This window comes from Danio rerio, chromosome 6 (genome assembly GCF_049306965.1).
Source record: "Danio rerio strain Tuebingen ecotype United States chromosome 6, GRCz12tu, whole genome shotgun sequence".
Classification (NCBI taxonomy): domain Eukaryota; kingdom Metazoa; phylum Chordata; class Actinopteri; order Cypriniformes; family Danionidae; genus Danio; species Danio rerio.
Window position 1 is genome coordinate 43,981,690 of NC_133181.1, and position 18,212 is coordinate 43,999,901.

Consider the following 18,212-nt stretch of genomic DNA (forward strand, 5'->3'; position numbering starts at 1 on the left):
GAACTTGCAAACTGGTTGCTTGAATGCCTCATCCATTTCGTAAGATTAACCTCAAACAATGAAACAAAATCTAAACAAATCAAACCAAAACTCTGTACACTTTTATCCTTAACATAAAGAGGCATTTCATTAACAAAGTGAAATATGGCAGACATTTAACCAGTTTACAATCGTTTTCTTGCCTGAAATGACCGTAAACACTCACACTCTGCCTCTTTTTCCATTCTTTCTTCCTTTACTGGACTATCAAGGCCTTTGCATGGTGGTCAGATCTGATGGTGGAGCACGCTGAGAACTTCCTGTCGCTCTACGGTGTTGATATGGACGCTGCTCTCGAGATCCAGTCTCCTGAGAGCTGGGACAGTTTCCCGCTCTTTCAACTTCTAAACGATTTCCTCCGTACCGACTGTAAGCACATCTAGCAACAAAAGTATTAGCATTCTGTTTACAATAGCAATTGCAGATCAGGGGTCCGTTCTTCGTACCTCGCTTAAATGATCTAAGATGATTTGGCAGATCCTGGATCTGTTCATCTTGATAACTGATCTCTGGCTAGTTTGGTTCTTCAAACAAATTCGCGAGTCAGATTAAAATGTCTGATCTGAACGGATCTGAGATCGCTGCGTGTGTTGTGAAAGACAGATCTATCGATGCTCGAAATCATGATCAGCAATGCAACGATTAGCTGACAGCTCAGCAGCGTAATGACATCATCTGATTAATATTCAATTATCTATGTGAGCAAAATTACATAAAATAAACGGTTTGTGAAATATGATACGCAGTAACTTTCCACCTTGTTGTGGGCTGCATGGTTGGCCCTTTCATGTGTCAAGAGCAATTTATTTAGTTTTACAGTTAGAGCGGATTTTCCTTATTATAGTAGCCATAGAAGTATTATAGTAGCCGTTTTGTTAATCGGTGTAATGAATAATTGGATGTTTACAAAAGCATTTTAAAATTGGTAAAGGTGTCTGCAACCTTTATGAAGCATCAAATCACTGGCATATTAACTGTCAAAACATGTTTATGACTGCATAAATGTATTATTGCTTTTAAAAAAAGTCACATATTGCGCGTGTCTATTATCATACACAAATTGTACTAAAGCGATCTAAAAAGTTCATATCAATAGGTTTTCTCTTTGCACCAGCAGGTTGCAGTCTTTGTACTTTCATTTCGAGGGTCCAGATTGCATAAGTTTTATATATATATATATATATATATATATATATATATATATATATATATATATATATATATATATATATATATATATAGGTTAAAAAAAATTAAGATTTTCCCAAGTTTACATATCTACTGTAAGAAAATATCAGAATTCGGCACATACTTGTAGTATTATCTTTGCTTGAACTGACCTGATCTAATCCTATTTATATGACATGAGCCTGCTCCTGACCAGGTTTGATCTACCAGAACTGTTGCTTTGACAACAACTCTCGGATCAGTTTTGAAGAACGAAACGATCCTGGATCGTGTCAAATCCGCGTACGAAGAACCGACCCCAGGGAGGGGCCAAGCTGGAGTTTCTTTCTGATCTCCCGGGCTCTGGCGGTTGTGGAAATGCCAAATCAAACCAAAACAATTAATAACCATTGGCTCAAGATTGGAAGTTTGGCAAAAGTGATTCAACCAGCCGAACCTGGGTATATATAAAAAAAACAGTAGCAATTTTGGATCAGGGAGGCGCCAAACTGGAGTCTCTCTCTGATCCCCCGTGCTGTGTTGGTTGTGCGAAATTCGTAATTAAACCAAAACAAATGATAACGATTGGCTCAAGATAGTAATTCAATTATCAGTAATTCAACCGGCAGAACCTGGGAATTAAAAAAAACAAGAAACAATAGCAATTGCAACTTGCCTTTTTTTGGTTTGTTTTTACAGATCACCTGTGTAACGGAAAGTTTCACAAGCATCTGCAGGACCTGTACGCTCCACTTGTGGTGCGATATGTGGATCTTATGGAGTCCTCGATCGCTCAGTCCATTCACAGGGGATTTGAGAGGGAGTCATGGGAGCCTGTAAAGTAAGACACCACTTCCACAACAATGTGTGCGGTGACTGGGAGCCAGGGCCGTTCAGGACAAAAGCATCACAAAAACAAATGGCTAAAAAAATACCCAGGATAGCAGGGATAGGTTCATCTCCATCCTGTAATGGATATTAGTTAATCAAACGTAGAACACAAATGCCATAAATGTTTCACACTAGAAAGCTTCCAATCCAGGGGTGTCCAAACTCCAACTTACCTCAACACATCTGAAGGGATGTTTACAGAGAGCCTAGTAAGAGCTTGATTAACTAGCCTAGGTGTGTCTGATTGAGGTCGTAGTAAACTCTGCAGGACATCGACCTTCCAGGACCAAGTTTGGGCACCCCTTTTCAAAACAGAGTAATCTCCAAGTCCATTATCTATCAGGATATACTTCAGTCCATGTCTTGCAGGTTTCCATCAATCTTTATTTTTGTAAACTAACCTTCATAATGTGCGCTTAAAACAAAATGCTTTTTATGTCATAATCAATTGTTCTGTCATGCTTGATTTTGGTTTGCATGTTGATTTGAACGATTTCCCAGTAAACCGATAAAAATATTTAGACGACCTGCTATCTTTAGAAGAAGTAAAGCCTCCCCAAATGTTTGCAAGCTAACAGAATAGTCTTCTGTCAATGACGCTGATGCCCCTTGAGAAATCTGTGTCAGTATGGTTTTCCTCTTTTGTTCGTTGTCTGTTTTTATGTCTAAACCCACCACCGTCTTCAAATTTTTCTAGCTGCTGTTTGTTCTTGATGTGGAAAAACTCTGCTTTGACTTCTTTTTTTATATAAGTGTGCTGTATTATTGGTCACGTGTTTGTTTCTGCTCAGGTGTTCTGTTTTAAATGTGCTATAGATTCCCTTCCTACATTTATGACCAGTTTATTCTGTGTCTTTGGCTCTTTTTCCATTTCTCAGTTTCTCTTTTTTGTACCGTATGTCTTACATTGCTTTTTTGCAGCATTCCACATGGCCACTGTTATGGATTTTTTTGTTTTCTTTTTTTGTCTGTTTCTGCAGGAGTTTAACAAGTAATCTGCCCAATGTGAATCTACCAAATGTGAACCTCCAAATTCCCAAAGTACCAAATCTTCCCGTGCCAGTAGCAGGACTATCTGTTAACCTTCCACAAATGCCTAGCTTTTCCACTCCGTCCTGGATGGCTGCTATTTATGACTCTGAGTGTGTATTCAATGCATTTACCTGAGATCTGATGCATTCAAAAGTCTTCTTGGCATGAAAATGTTTGCGTGAGGTTAGTTAACTTTCCAGCAGTTAAGACGTATTGCATTGCAAGATGTTTGCTAAATTTGACAGTAGTCAAGAGGAAAAAAAGACATTTAAATCATGGCTATAGCAGACTTTTCCATAGATGTAGGACAAATAAAAGGCAAGGTGACTTGCCTCTAGAATCATTCTCATGTCAAGTAGCCTGCAGAGGGTTCCAGACAGGCTCATGTGATATTGTTATTTGAAATGAGAACTGAAAAGCTTTTCATTTTCCTCAATGTGCATGCCATTGAGGTTAGACTGTGGTGGTGAGATCTGGATTGCAACCCAAACCTACAGCCAAGCCAATGTTCTAATTATAGAGAGTCCATACTTACTAGCAAATAATGTACTGTAGGTGGCCTTTAAGCTAGCACACACTTGCCATTTTGACCAAGTAAACAGCTAATGTTGGACTACTATACTTATCGATTCCATTCTTTAAGTTTTGTTTCCTAAGCAAAGCCATTCTAGCTACCATTTTTTTTCTTTTAGTTAGTGTTTTAGTAAGTGTCTGCATGTGTTATGTTTTTTTGATTGATGTTTTTGAAAATCAGCTGGTTGATTCATCATAACGTCAATGGTAATATCTTTTGGAGAGTAGCCTAGGCAGAAAGATGATTTCAAATCATGCAACATTGGGTTTGTTTTGAGCGGAAGGTTCCAGTGGGTGTGGGTTGGTGGAACTCCCTGCCTGGTTGTAGCTCTGTCATTGCGTTGGTAGCTGATGCTCTGAAGTAGATGTTACTTCAGTGTAGCTGGCATCCAAGGCAGTAGAAACTAACACCCCAAAGAGTTCAAACATCAGAGTGAGCCTCTTTTTCAAACAAGTAGCTACTCTACATCACTTTTAAGGGAGAAGATCTCTAAATCATATCTAATTTCAATGAGCAAATTAGAACTTGAGTCCAGTTTATGGTCCATTCAAATCTAATCAAAACCAAAATGGCAGCACAATTCACTCTTATGTTTGAACTCTTACTTTGCCCTTACAACACTTCTTTCTACTCAGGATGGCAGCGTCCTCAGAGTCGACTGCATGGTGTGTTTTGAGCTCGGGAGCTCCTTTAGTCTTGGTAGGCATGGCTGGTGAGAGAGGGCTTGATTTTCCCTACCATTTTAGTGCCTGGACTTTGCTTTAAATGAATAGTTCACCTAAATATTTACCCAAAAATGAAAATTCTCACCCTTCACTTGGTCGAAACCTATTTGAGTTTTTTTCTTGTGTTGAACACAAACGATGATATTTTGCAAATTGACCATATTGTCACCTTGGAATTACAAGGTTCTATCTGCGTTCTAAATGATTTTGAGATATTGAGCTTCAATGTTTTTGCATTCAATATAGCAAATAATCTGTGTGTACCGGTTCTCTTTCACACATTAACATGACAGAGACTTTTGAGATTTGCAAATTGTGGTAAAAAAAAACAAAAAAAAAAAACAGAGCAAATGCAGATAGAACCCTTCAATTCTAAAAAAATAATTTTCTGCTTGGAATTATAAAGTTCTATCTGGCGGATCACTCATTGAAGCATTACCTTTCAGGAAATACAATCAGTCTGCTTATTAATTAAAAATAAAAAAATAAATTTGTGTTGTAACAACATGTTGATGTTTGAGAAAGGAAAATTTATTTCTATAACATTTACTTCATGTTTTGTTATGTTTTTGTTAACCTTATAGAGCCAAGCTAAAGTCCGACTGTAGATAAAATCTTTTTTTGTTTTTAAATAATAAAAAGTCTTCAAATGTAAACAACTTTGTAAACAATGTAAATAAGTAGTCATTTAATCAGAATATGTGAATAACTCAATTTTGACAAATATCCGATAGAACTTTATCATTTTAAGGTGAGGAAATGACTTCCATTTTTTCAGCATTGTTCAAAATATCCTCTGTTGTGTTGAACAGAAAAAAGAAACTTATACTGGTTTAAAACCACATGAGGGAGAGTAAATGATTATTATTTATTTATTTTTTTTTTTTTGAGTCAACTACCCCTTTAACTCGCCTCATTTTGTTCCATACAATAAAAGTCAATATATTTGGACATTCTCACATGGACTTTCATTGCATGGAACAATGCATTCTTCTGTTGTGTTCTGGTGATTAAAGATAAATAAAAATTATAACATGTTAACTACGGGGAGTACTGAATTTCTCTCATCTCCTACTTATGATATCTCTCATAACATTATGAGATGTCATTAAGATCATTGGCTTTATCTTGTTTAATATTTGTTATTCAGCACCGTATCTGTGCAAGCTTTCTCTCATCATGACATTCCCAGAGACCCCTTTCCTTTAGAGCAAATCGACAGAGCACAGTATGCATGAATTCAGATCAGTTCTAGAAGGTTTTGTAACCCTGCAAAACGCGAGATTATTGATGTGTTTTCTTTATTTTGTTTTGCCATACACTAATAGTGCCATCATATTACCTTTAAATTAGACACACCACCAGTTGGTGTATGGCTAAAATAAAGAAATGTTAAAGATTTTTCTGAAATTTCTTGAACTTTTGACCACTAATATCTTACTATACCTGGCAGCAATGGCTCGGGAACATCAGAAGATCTGTTCTGGAAGTTAGATGCCCTACAGACCTTCATCAGGGACCTACACTGGCCAGAAGAAGAGTTTGCCAAGCACTTGGACAACCGTATGAAGCTCATGTCAAGTGACATGATTGAGACAAGCGTTAAACGGTAAAATGGTATCTCTAGTAACTGAATGGACTCGAAATGATTGATGAACATTTCTTTTAAACATGAAGGAGATTTAATGCAAGATGACTCATTTCCTTTACATCTTTTGCTGGTCAACAGCACGAGGGGAGCGTTTGAATCAAAGCTGACTAAAAGCAGCCGCTCCACAGACTTCCGCATCCCACTGTCCTTATGCACCATGTTCAATGTGATGGTGGACGCCAAGGACCAGTCTGCTAAACTCTGTGCCATGGAAATGGGCCAGGAGGTAATTGGCAGAACTTTTTCCTTACTGTTGTGATAGACGATAGCTTTATATATGTTGGTTCCTTTATGTACAGTACTGTGCAAAAGTCAGTTACATTTCTTGCTTTAGTGGAGATATAATCAGGGTGCGCAATTACAGGGGGGTTTTAGGAGGAATAACGCTCGATCACCCCTGAAGAACATCAAAACAAGACGTTTGGGGTGTCAGCCCTTTGATAGTAAGAAATAGCTCTCTCTGATCTCTTTTCTATATCTTAAATATAAATAATTAAAAATGTATAATATAAATACATTTCATCTTCCCATTACGGGTTATGCCATTGTGAATGCATAATTGTGCCAGTTAATGCTAGGAAAAATCATTCAACAGTCTGAAACTGGCAGTTCTAAAGAGCAGTGATAGACATCTTAAGTATTCACAAAACAGGTTTCTTGTAAAATAGGTGTTTAAATCTGCATGTAACAAAAAATTAGACATAATTTGTATATTTTGACCTACAGTGACCTCTAAAAAGTCTCTAAATATACCTTAAAACACTGTAAACTTACACATTGTATTAATAAATTAGATTTAATTTAGATATATTCACTCATTCAATTTGATTTACTGAAGCATGTATTACCAAACTACTACTGAAAAAATTTGACCCCCGATCATCATTGTGTAATTCGCACACTGGGTATAATAACATTATACCGTATATTACTTCTCACACTCTTTATTAAAATACAACCAAAAAATACACGTTCTAGTTGGATTTTTTGGGTCTAATTGTTTAAGACATATGAAAGAAAAAGTTAGAGAAATTAAATATAAAAAATACTGGAGTTTCTGTCTTGGTTTAATCTGCATTTCTGTCAGAGCCGTTGTCAATATTGCCTGAATTGATGGGATTGTGAATGCTGAAAAGTACAGACAGGTTTCCTCATTTGTAATGGTTTTATTTTTCAGCATGATAATGATCCCAAACACACTGCTAATGTAATGAAATCGTATTTGGACAGAAAAACAGCTGTCATGAAATGGCCTCCAGAGTCCAGACCTGAATTTTATATACAGCATTTTTAGGCAGTAAGAGATTCACCAGTGAGAAAAAGAAAGAGAAAATGCTAACTCTAAGGAAGAACTCTTAGAAATGCTGAAAGATGCTTGATATTAAATAGCACATCATTTCATGAAAGACTCGACTAAAAAGTTGAGACCAAAAGAAGTCACGTTAAACACAGACTTTTGATGCTAGTCTTTTGATTCCAAAAGTAATTTTGTTCTGAATTTTGTGTACATTTCCATATTTTTGTTTGTATATTAAAGGTATAGTTCACCCAAAAGTAATGACCCTGCATTTGCTCCATAACTTTTCGATAGAAGCTGGTGGTGGCCTAAGATTTTTGCACAGCACTGTACATATTTCTCAGGAATTTTACTGTGGTATTTAATGTCATAAAGTGGTTGTAAAAGAAAATCTAATATACATTCCCTCAGTCTTTTTATGCCTTTATAGAAGGATCTTTGCTTTAAACGGGATTCAGAATTTGTGTGAGTAGTGAAATCTGTCTCCATCTTTCAGAAACAGTATCATTCTCAAATCGATGAACTTATTGAAGAGAGTGTAAAAGATATGATTGCCCTTTTGGTGGCGAAGGTATGTTTTGAGAGATTGGCTGATGTTAATGAAGTACTTTATTACTTTTGATGGAGTGTTTTGTCATTGAGTTATTGGTTTTTTAACAGTTTGTGGCCATTCTGGAGAGCGTACTTGCCAAGATCTCCAGGTATGATGAAGGAACACTCTTCTCCTCGTTCCTTTCCTTCACGGTAAGAATTACATCCTACAGTTTCCTATTGTAAATTAAATGAGGAAACATTTGTATTTTGTCTGTATTCTCGTATGACAGTAGTACTATAATAATAATAATAATAATAATTTGTTTGTATGACAGCGAAGTACCAAAAAGACATAGACTACACCTAAAAATGATTATTATGTATTCCAGGCCTGTAGATGACAACATCTCTTTGTAAAGAAACAAATCTGCATATTGTATTTTATTTTTCAAGTACTTGCGTAGATCTATAGACTGAAAGCATAAAGCATGTACATGATTTTAACATGACAAAATATCATTTTTCTATTTTGCTCTGCATCATTTTCAAAAAAAAAACTTGCTCAAAAACTTTTTAATAGTTTGTGTTTTCAAGAGCTGATTTAACATCTAAAACATTGCATTTTCTGTGAATTTAGTTGAAAATAGTGTATAAATGATCCCAAACCGTCATATTATTCTAGACTTATTTCATTCATCATCGGAAAACAAAGTATTATATTTTAATTCGACTCTAATTTCTATTTAAATTAATAAAAGTTCACCATTAAACAGATGCTTTAAAATGTAAGCAGCTAAAAAAAAAAAAGAACTGCCTCATTTAATCAAAAGATTTAGATTTTTATTAATCTATAAACATTGATATATTAACCTAAAAAGAAGCTAAACGATACTATGTCTGAGGACAAAACTTATTGATTTTTGCAGTAGTTAAAATGTGCTATGTGACATGCAGGAATGAACCTCATTGGTTCTCACTAGAGCTGTGCGATTAATTGAAATCATATCGAAATCACGATTTTGACATGTACGATTTCAAAATGGCTTTGTAGCACGGTTTTTTCCACAGTATGGTATTTGAGCCAATCATAATGCAGTACGCCTAAACAGAGCACAAGAACATGAGACAGAATAGCCTGCGTATACAGGGATGATGAGTTCAGCACAGGAGAACTTGGTGCCAAAAAAAGTCAACATCAGTGGTTTGAAATTAAGTTACTTTGGATATAGTAAGGCTAATGTATGGCAGAACCAGGTAATTTGTAAGTCAGTCATATATTGCGTCTAAAAAAAGTGTGAAAAGCGTAAGCACTTCCTTCAGCATTGTCAACGTGCTTTGCAATCACTCCTTTGACGTTTCTTGGTGGCCTTCAACCATGACGTTTTATGTATATGTATATTCCATATGAAACTGATCAGTCAATTCTTGTTACGTGACTCGCGGTGTGGCATTCAGAAAAGTTTAATTGAAAGTTTGTCTGAAAAGAAATGTTTTCATCTGGGTGCACCTGGAATATGCGCATGCCGCTCTCAATATGTGCATGCAATCCACTGGAAATAATTTACTTGTGCGGGCAAAAGATGTGATCTTTGAATGGCCTATTTCAAGGCAGCGTCACAAAGAGGTCTATGATCTATGCATGACAAAACAAATCTTTGAACACACGCAACTACTTCTGATATTTGATCTAGCAGAACATCAGAGTCTTACTTGAGTTTGACAGCATGTGCGCTCACACACACACACACACACACACACACACACACACTCACACACACTCACACACACACACACACACATTTGTTTTACCATAGGTCTGTTCTAGGGGACAATTTGTTACAGCTTTACTCTGTGATTTTTGTTTTATTGTATGTCTGCTTTAGAGACATATTACAAGTCTTTGATTAAGATCTAATTGTTTTTCTTTTGAAATATGTTTCAGATCGACACTGTAAACACAGATTCAGTCTGTCTGTGACAAAATCATAATTAAAATCGCAACATTGTTCAGGAAAATTGTGATAGGTTTCTTTTGCCCATATTGCACAGCCTTAGTTCTCACGCATTAAGAAAGCATGGTTTTAAAAAAATCATCTGTTCTGTAGATAGTTCTTAAGGATTTGTAATGAAAAACAGTATCTTAAAGGAACTTTCATTTCATTTCAGGTGAAAGCAGCATCAAAATATGTGGAAGTCCCTGTAAGTTTTTTTTTTTTTTTTGTAATTCATGCAACAAAAACTTTACCTTATATTTCTTTCATATTCACATTTCGTATATTTACCTTATATTCACTCATGTAAAATTAACTTTTCTTTTTGTCTGTTCTCCACAGAAACCAGGGATGGACGTTGCGGATGGCTATGTGACCTTTGTCCGTCACTCTCAGGACATTCTGAGAGATAAGGTCAATGAGGAGGTGTATATAGAGAGATTATTTGATGTAAGTAAGATGCCGTATCCTCCGTCCTTAACAAAGGATGGCCCATCCAAAATGTGGCAAAACAATGGGGCATACGAGGGATAAGTCACATTTTGAGTACCGAGCCTGGAGACCTTAAATCCAGACACATAAGGCCAATCATGACCTGAAGCTTTCAGTCAGTTCCCTAATGTCTCATTGCTGTGACTTCCTGTTCCAGCTCTCTGTGCTCTGGTGTTTCATTAGCCACAATGCATTGGACCTTTGTGCTCTGGTGTTGTGTTAGCTGACATGCGTTGGACCTAAAGCTCACAGCGGTTTCTTGTTCAAGAGGCAAAGTGTCACCAAGTGGATTATTTATAAAACAGTGCTCTCAAACGAGTCCAATTTTAAACCCAAAAGTGTGACGTTACACACAATTGCGTTCTTTTGTAAATACTAAAAAGCAAAAATGTTAAATTGGCTGTCTAACACACAAGTACATATTTACTGTTGTTTAAACAAAGAAAAATATTATTTAAAAAATTATATATTTTTTTTTTAAATCGTCTGACTAATTTGTAACACAGGCTTATTGTGAAATCATACCCCCGAAAACATTTTGAAGAGTGTGAATTATGTAGCCAGAGCTACATATGGCTGCCTTTAAGCTGATTGCTATGAAAGCAGTATGACTCCGTCGACGTCTTCTGTTTCTTTCCACGCTTACCAGCTGACCGCTTACCACTATGTGTACGGCTTTTCCGCTGTTACCAGTTTGCCCAGTAGCTTGCCATGTACATCAGTGGACTTGTGACGTAGAGAGGAGTTGACCGCGAGGACAGGGTTGGAGTCCACTGAAGAACGAATCCAGAAAGCAGATAAAACAAAAGGCAAAATACAGATAAGTAAATAACAGGGTAAGAACATGGTAAGATCTAAAAACGTGGTAAAAATCAGGCGACAGCATTTCTTTTTGTGAATTGCTTTTGAAAATACAGTTGGTTGGGTTTAGGGAAGGGGGTGTGTGGGGGGATCAGTCAGTCAGTCGATCAATCAGTCAGTCGACAGCGGCCTCTGATGGATTTACGCGAGAACAGTAGGTGCGAAAGGCACTCGCAAGAGAAATTTGAGATCTCAAAAAGCGTACACAGCAGCCTCTGGTGGATTTACTCGAGAACAGTAGGCTCAATGGTACTCGCGAGAGTAATTTGAAATCTCAAAAAGCGTACACAGCGGCCTTTTGTGGATTCGCGAAAACAAAAACAAAAGGGAAATAATTAAATAAACAAGTAAATAACAGGGATAAGACAGTGTTAAGATCTGAAAATGTGGTAAAAATCAGGCGACGGCTTTTCTTTGTCTAAATTGTATTTAAAAACAGTGTTGGTTGGATTTTTGGAAGGGGCGATCGGGTCAATCAGGGCTTTTGAAATCAGTTGGGTCGAGGGAAGCGGGTATGTGGGGGAGAACAGTTGATGGGTCAGTCAGTCGACAGCGGCTTCTGGTTGATTTATGTGAGAACAGCAGCCACTAATGGCACTCGCGAGAAAAATTTGAGATCTTAAAAAGCGTACACAGCGACCTCTGGTGGATTCGCAAAAACAAAAGGCAAAAAATAAAATAAACAAGTAAAAAACAAGGTGAGAATGTGGTAAGATCTGAAAATGTGGTAAAAATCAGGCTACAGCGAGGGCTTTTCTTTTTCTGGATTGCTTTTGAAAACACCGTTGGTTGGGTTTACAGAAGGGTGTGATCGGGTCAAGCGGTACTTTTAAAAACACTCAGGTAGGTTTAGGAAAGAGGGTGTTTTTGGGGGATTGGTCATTCGGTTGATCAGTCGGTCAGTCGACAGATTTGAAAGAGCACACAAAGTGGCCTCTGGTGGATTCGTGAAAACAGAAACTGCAACAAAAAAAAAAAAAAACTGGGACATATTTCACAGTGTTCAGAAATGTAAACAGGGGTACATACCAATAATGAGCCTGGGTTGGCTATATGATAATAAAGCAATTCAGGTTTACAGTAAAAGCTTTCTTTTTGCAACTGCAGAAACAATTGCATCTTCATTTATTTGACATTCCTCAATTTGCTAAAAATCGATTAAGAGCCCTTATTTTACAAACCAGCTGAGGAAGGGTTAAAAGAGAGCACTGTTCAATTTAAAAAAATAATCCTTTGTGATTTTGTGAACATGTGTCTTCGTTACACAATGGCATACATGTGTGTTTATATATTTTAATAAGAAATGTAACAGATGTGTGGACCAGTCGTTGTTTTGAATACGTGTGTCTGTGCGTGTGTGCGTGTGTGTGCGTGAGGGTTTGTCAGCAGTCTTATTTTTCATTATTATTATTGTTCGTTTGATTATCTGATTTTGTTTCCAGCATAACTATGTGTGCGTGTGTGTGAATATTCAGTTGTATACCATACCGTATTGTAATAAGCTGTATGTATCCGAATATATAGTTTGTGCGTATGTGTGTGTGAGTGTCTGTTTGACTGTTAGGAAGTATTATGTAAATTTTTGCAGCATTACTTGCTTGTGTTTGGAACATTTGTGGCACACACATCTTATGCATGCCTGTTGGGTCAGCCTTTTTTATTGTTTATTAGATGCCTGTCATGTGCATTATGTTTTTGTATGACTTTGTTTTTAATAACGCATCTAAGATTCAACCTCAAAGACCCACAATGAATCTTTGAAGCATGATTCCTCCTTTTTTTCACTCTGTGGTTACGGTACACCCCTGCTAAAACTTCTTCTCAAGAATTGTGTCCAATCCAATCACCATCAGTGAAAAGCTCAGAGGCATGAAGTCAGAAGCAGTTATTAAAATAGTAAAATCTTATTGACAGCTGTCATACAATATAGAAAACACTGAAACTGAATAAAAAATGCAGAATATGATGGCTGTCTGCTTATCGTAATGACTTCTATCATTTCGATTGAAATCTTAATTGGACTATGTGGTTAAAATGAAACTAAAACTAAGGTTCACTGTGGTCTTGTGAGGTCAGTTAAAAGGCATATTCAGCTTAAGGTGGTACGTCAAAATCAATTATCAAGACTGACTTGACACTGTTACATGCTAATTCATTTATTAAACTCATAATTAGGGTGAAATATGTGAACAAACCACTAACTTGAATTATATTTTAATGTACAAGAATTATTGGAGCATGCGTTACAAAAATAAGTACAACTTCAGTCTTTGTTCTAATTATTAGTATGTATTAGCAGTTTCAGAGTAAAAAAAAAAATTGTGAAGTAAATTTTGTGGAAAACACTCTAATATTTCCATTTGCCAAGCTGAATATCTCTTTTTCCAGCATCAAACACTGTCTCAATGGGGAACTGTGGTGTTAGTTTTGTATTAAGCGACTTGTGTTACAGATTTTAGTTGCATGCAACTACATATCTGTATGTCCGTTTTCTCATTTTCATTTCACATTCTCCCTCTCTAAACACTTTGTACTCACGTTATCCTAACCCTAAGACAGCATCCCGACTCATTCTGCATTCCTTCTAGGACAAAGTGGAACTTATCTCTAAATGTCCTGCTGTTTGATCACATTCTGTCGAGTGGCATGAGTTCTAATCAAATAATCTACCTGTGTACATCTTCTAGCATGACCCACCACCTCCTGAAACTCCCACCTCATGCACACATCCACACACAAACACACAGCTCTCTTGCCCTGGACACTCACCTGCACTTTCTGCATGCACTGCACGCTCCGACCAGTCACGTCTTTGAAGTGGACAGGCGGAAAGAGAAACCACCAAATGCAACAAGAAATCTGATTTATTTTATACAATCACATATTAAAGGGGCAGTTCACCCTAAAATAGCTGCACAGAATTTACACCGAAATTAAGGTATTTTTAAGCAAATTCGGGATGTTTATGTGCTTCCTTTGAAAGTGTGCTCACCAAAAACTCAATCAAAACAGGTGGCGGTCATCTGTACTGTCATTCCACAAAGGGAAACTGGAACTAGTGCTGCACACATACGAACCGTTAACAAAGCAGTATTCACATGCAGATTTGCTTCTGCTTGTCTGATGATCTGATAATCCATATTACATGGAAATATTTTAAATATGGCACAAAATGATAGCTGGCTTCTTTGTAATTCCTTGTGACTTTTGTTGTTTGCAGGGTTTTGTAACTTCAGTTTTAGTTCTTTTGCTTTGATTTACAATTCTACATTCTCAATCCGGCAAACTCCCTCTGATGTGAAACACATAAATCAAACTAGCCTTATAGACACTCTATGATGCTGCCCGATGGCCGACCATCGGTTTGGTGTGTCTGGGCTTTTTAACTAAAAGACTGGCCGTGACCAAACTTCTTATTAGCATAATGAATCAAAGTCTAGACTAACCTTTGCTGAGCAGTGGACAGAGAACTGGTCCAAAATTTTGTGATGAAAGCAAGTTAATTTTTTTTTTATCCTATGAGAAACATATTTTGATTTAGTGGCTGTTTTCTATATCAGGGGTAGGGCCTCATTTACTGCTATAAGAACAATTAATTTTGAAAATTCATCAAATGTTGGAATATGCAGTTCCTTGCCTGCATTTATCACTCAATCAACAATTATTTTTTCATGCAAAACAATTAACCCTCTCACACAGTAAAATAGATAAATAAGGCAATGGCCCGCCAACTGTCCTGAACTTAACCTAACTGAAAATCAAGCAAAAAAATTTATAAATCTTTTGTATAAAAGTCATGCCTCATCCTGTGTTCACAACAGACGTGGAACTTGCGAATAAATTACGATATTCATGCATAAATAGACGCGTGAACATTTTGAGTTTACTCGCTTCATTCGTGTATCAAATTTGCTTCATTCATGCCTCAAATTCACCTTACAATTGACGTGGATTGGCTTTATGGGCAGGGCTCCTGTCTGTCCGGTGATTCTAGCTTTGTTTCTAAATGGCTAACATGGAGTATATTAAGAGAATAGCTGTGTTTATGTGCTTTAGGAGGGCTAAAAACTAGATCCCTTCAGAAACGCACCCAGCTCTGTGAGTTCATCAATTTCTAGAAACTTTACCTGGATGATGGAGGTTTTTAGCGGTACTTCAGGCTCTACCGAGCCCAATTAGATAAACTGTGGTCCGGTGTCAGAAAGAGGATTTTCCCTTCGGGCACCATCAACATGCGCTTGTGACTATGGCTACAAGAGAAAGCTCTGGATTGTTTAACACAGTATGAATGTTCGCTGAAGTTCATATTTTTCAACTCGAGGGGTTTGCATGTTAAGTACATAAAATGCGCAAAACGCGCAACTCGTGCCACTTCATTAATCACTAACGCGAATCATGTCATCCGCGCCATCTCATTTACGCGTATCGCGCCTCAGGATGTCTATAGTGCGTCACTTAACTTGTAAAGCATTCGTGCTTGACACTTCATCCGCATCTGGTGTGAATGCACCATAAGAGTTACTGAACTGTAAAAGAGATTGAAAGTGATGTTCTGGCAGAATGGATTGGTTTATGGACTTTGATTAATGTGGATTTTTTTTTACTATAGTTTTGGGTGAGGAACATTTACATGGAGGCACATAAATCTCATATTTAAATGAAAATGTCCTCATTTATTTTATTATATTTTGGGGTGAGCTGACCTTTAAAGTAAAGCAAACAGTCATACATAAATATTGATTGGCACTGTAGCTTCAGTCAAATGATAAAGAATTGTTTCCACTTCTTGAGAACAGATAATAGCCCACTTCAAAACTCTCAGGTTGATCTGTTTACTTGCTTTAGGATGAAGCACTTTTTTCTTCCCGATGATAGTTTACATCATTCATTGCACCACACATGTGCTGTTCTCTTCGATCTAAAGCTCTTAAGTGATTCTGAAAATGCATGGTCCTGAGATTTACATATTTTCTGATGGTTTAAGATAACAGTACAACACACTTCTGCCTGCAAGTTCTGTATTCTCACTTTTTATTGGTTTGTTTCTGGGGACTCTGATTGTGATCGCACTAATTTTGTTTTCTTTTTTCTTTTCTTTTGCATCTTTTGGGTTCAAGGGTGCTTTTTAAACCTTCAAGTTCACAGTCACTCATACACAAGTGCTGTTTTAAAACATTCAGCATTATTAATGGTGAAAAAACATTGAATTAATTCTGTTGAATTTAATTTTCCCACATGGCTTTTAAAAGCTAAAGACTTGAATTTGAATAAGGCTTTTATTCAGGCTAATTTCAGATAAGCAGATGTTTTGTGAAGTCGTTTGAACCACAGGTTATAGGCTAAGCTGTAAATGTAGGCCGGATTAAGTGTTTGTTTTGCTATTAATTATGCAATATTCTAATGCATGATTTATTTTTTTGCAGATGGATCTTGAAATTCATTTTGAATTGTCTGACTAACCTTGCTTTTAAGTGAGGGTGTGAATGTGTACTGTTAATGTTAGTGTCAGCTGTGCGTGTGTGTGTGTGTGAATGTTGTGAGTATGTGTGTTTATGTACTGTATGTCTACACATGCTGGTCTCTTGCATGCGTTTGTTTGTCTGTCTGCGTTTTTGCTGGAGAATGCTGTGTTTTTGTGCATTGCAGCAATGGTATACAGCCACAATGAATCTGCTGGCGACCTGGCTGACTGAACGCATGGACCAACAGCTTCATGTCTATCAACTCAAAATCCTCATCAGGATTGTAAAGGTATTTCTTACTTGCAGAAGTGTTTGTGTTCTGAAGCTGGAGTGATATGATTAAAACCCAAGGTAAACCCTTATTGTCTTAATTGTTTTAGATTTCTATTTGATATCCAGGTCTTGCTTAAGAATGCCGTTATTGTTTTATTTATGTATTTATTTTTAAATGGAACTTGTATTTTTTCATAAAGGAAAAGTTGTCCTTATAGAATTTATAAAGATTGATTTAATTTTTTTTTTTTTTTTTACAAAAATACCCTTTTGCATATATGTGCATTTTTTGTTATTGTACGTTTTCTCTATTGTTGTAGATATTAAATTAGACATACTTATTTACCTTTTTACAAATATATTCCTGTCATCAAATGCCTGCTTAGAGTTAAGAGTTAAGAATTTTCTTTAAAATATTATATATTTATATATTATATTTAAAATAATTAATTTGTTGACGTGTGAACTTACATTAAACTAAATGTTTTGAAGAATCTTCAAAACCAGAGAAATAAGCAATTTTAACTGTAGTGACATGGACTGTGTCCTGTATCGCCATGCTAATGACACTATACCACAAATTTCCAATTTATATAAAACAGCAAAACACCAAAGACGCATTAATATGTTGTGCGTTTTGTTAGGCTGCATGTCGACTGCTGCATTATAAAAGCTCAGCTGCTTTGCCACATTTGCACTAGTCTCTAATCAGCAATTTGTACTAGTTAATGTGAGTTGATGCATTTAACAACATGAACAAACAATAAACAATACATATATTACAATATGGTTTCATATGGTCGTTCATTGTTAGTTCATGGTGCATTAAATAATGCTAAAAGCATGACTTTGGATGTTAATAATGCAGTAGTAAATGTTGAACTTTGATTAATAAATGCTATACAAGTATTTTTAATTTCATTTTATTAATATTATTTTATTAATTATTGTTACGTTAACTAATGAAACCTAGTGGCGTTTACTTATAAACTAATTTCAAGAGGATCACATGCTTATGATTGATCACAGCTGGTCCTGCATTTGCCAATTCATGATTCACCCATCAGACTATTCCTAAGTCACCATAAATAATCCCACAGCCATCTACATTTTGAAGAATCCCCCCTTCCACTTCTACTCCTCCTCATTTTCATAGATGGGCGGCACGGCAGCCCAGTGGCTAGTACTGTTGCCTCACAGCAAGAATGTCACTAGTTGTTATC

General features: G+C 36.5%; 1 protein-coding gene across 26 annotated transcripts in view; it reads left to right on the forward strand.

Annotated features, from left to right (window-relative positions):
* Positions 1 to 18,212, forward strand: part of cadpsb (Ca2+-dependent activator protein for secretion b) — a 188,532-nt gene that overhangs the window by 168,567 nt on the left and 1,753 nt on the right. For 14 of the 26 annotated variants that reach the window (XR_012408110.1, XR_012408108.1, XR_012408109.1 and 11 more), the window contains 10 exons: positions 252 to 408; positions 1,906 to 2,047; positions 3,078 to 3,239; positions 5,882 to 6,037; positions 6,158 to 6,305; positions 7,873 to 7,947; positions 8,037 to 8,120; positions 10,077 to 10,109; positions 10,244 to 10,351; positions 16,901 to 17,005. Coding sequence is in view for 19 of the 26 variants with exons in the window: in XM_068222029.2 (XP_068078130.1) it covers positions 252 to 408; positions 1,906 to 2,047; positions 3,078 to 3,239; positions 5,882 to 6,037; positions 6,158 to 6,305; positions 7,873 to 7,947; positions 8,037 to 8,120; positions 10,077 to 10,109; positions 10,244 to 10,351; positions 16,901 to 17,005 (1,170 nt within the window). In the remaining 7 variants the exon portion in view is untranslated. Of the gene's footprint in view, positions 1 to 251; positions 409 to 1,905; positions 2,048 to 3,077; positions 3,313 to 5,881; positions 6,038 to 6,157; positions 6,306 to 7,872; positions 7,948 to 8,036; positions 8,121 to 10,076; positions 10,110 to 10,243; positions 10,352 to 16,900; positions 17,006 to 18,212 lie in introns of those variants that run through there. The other 12 variants (XM_068222035.2, XM_068222036.2, XM_073954402.1 and 9 more) reach the window with 2 other exon arrangements.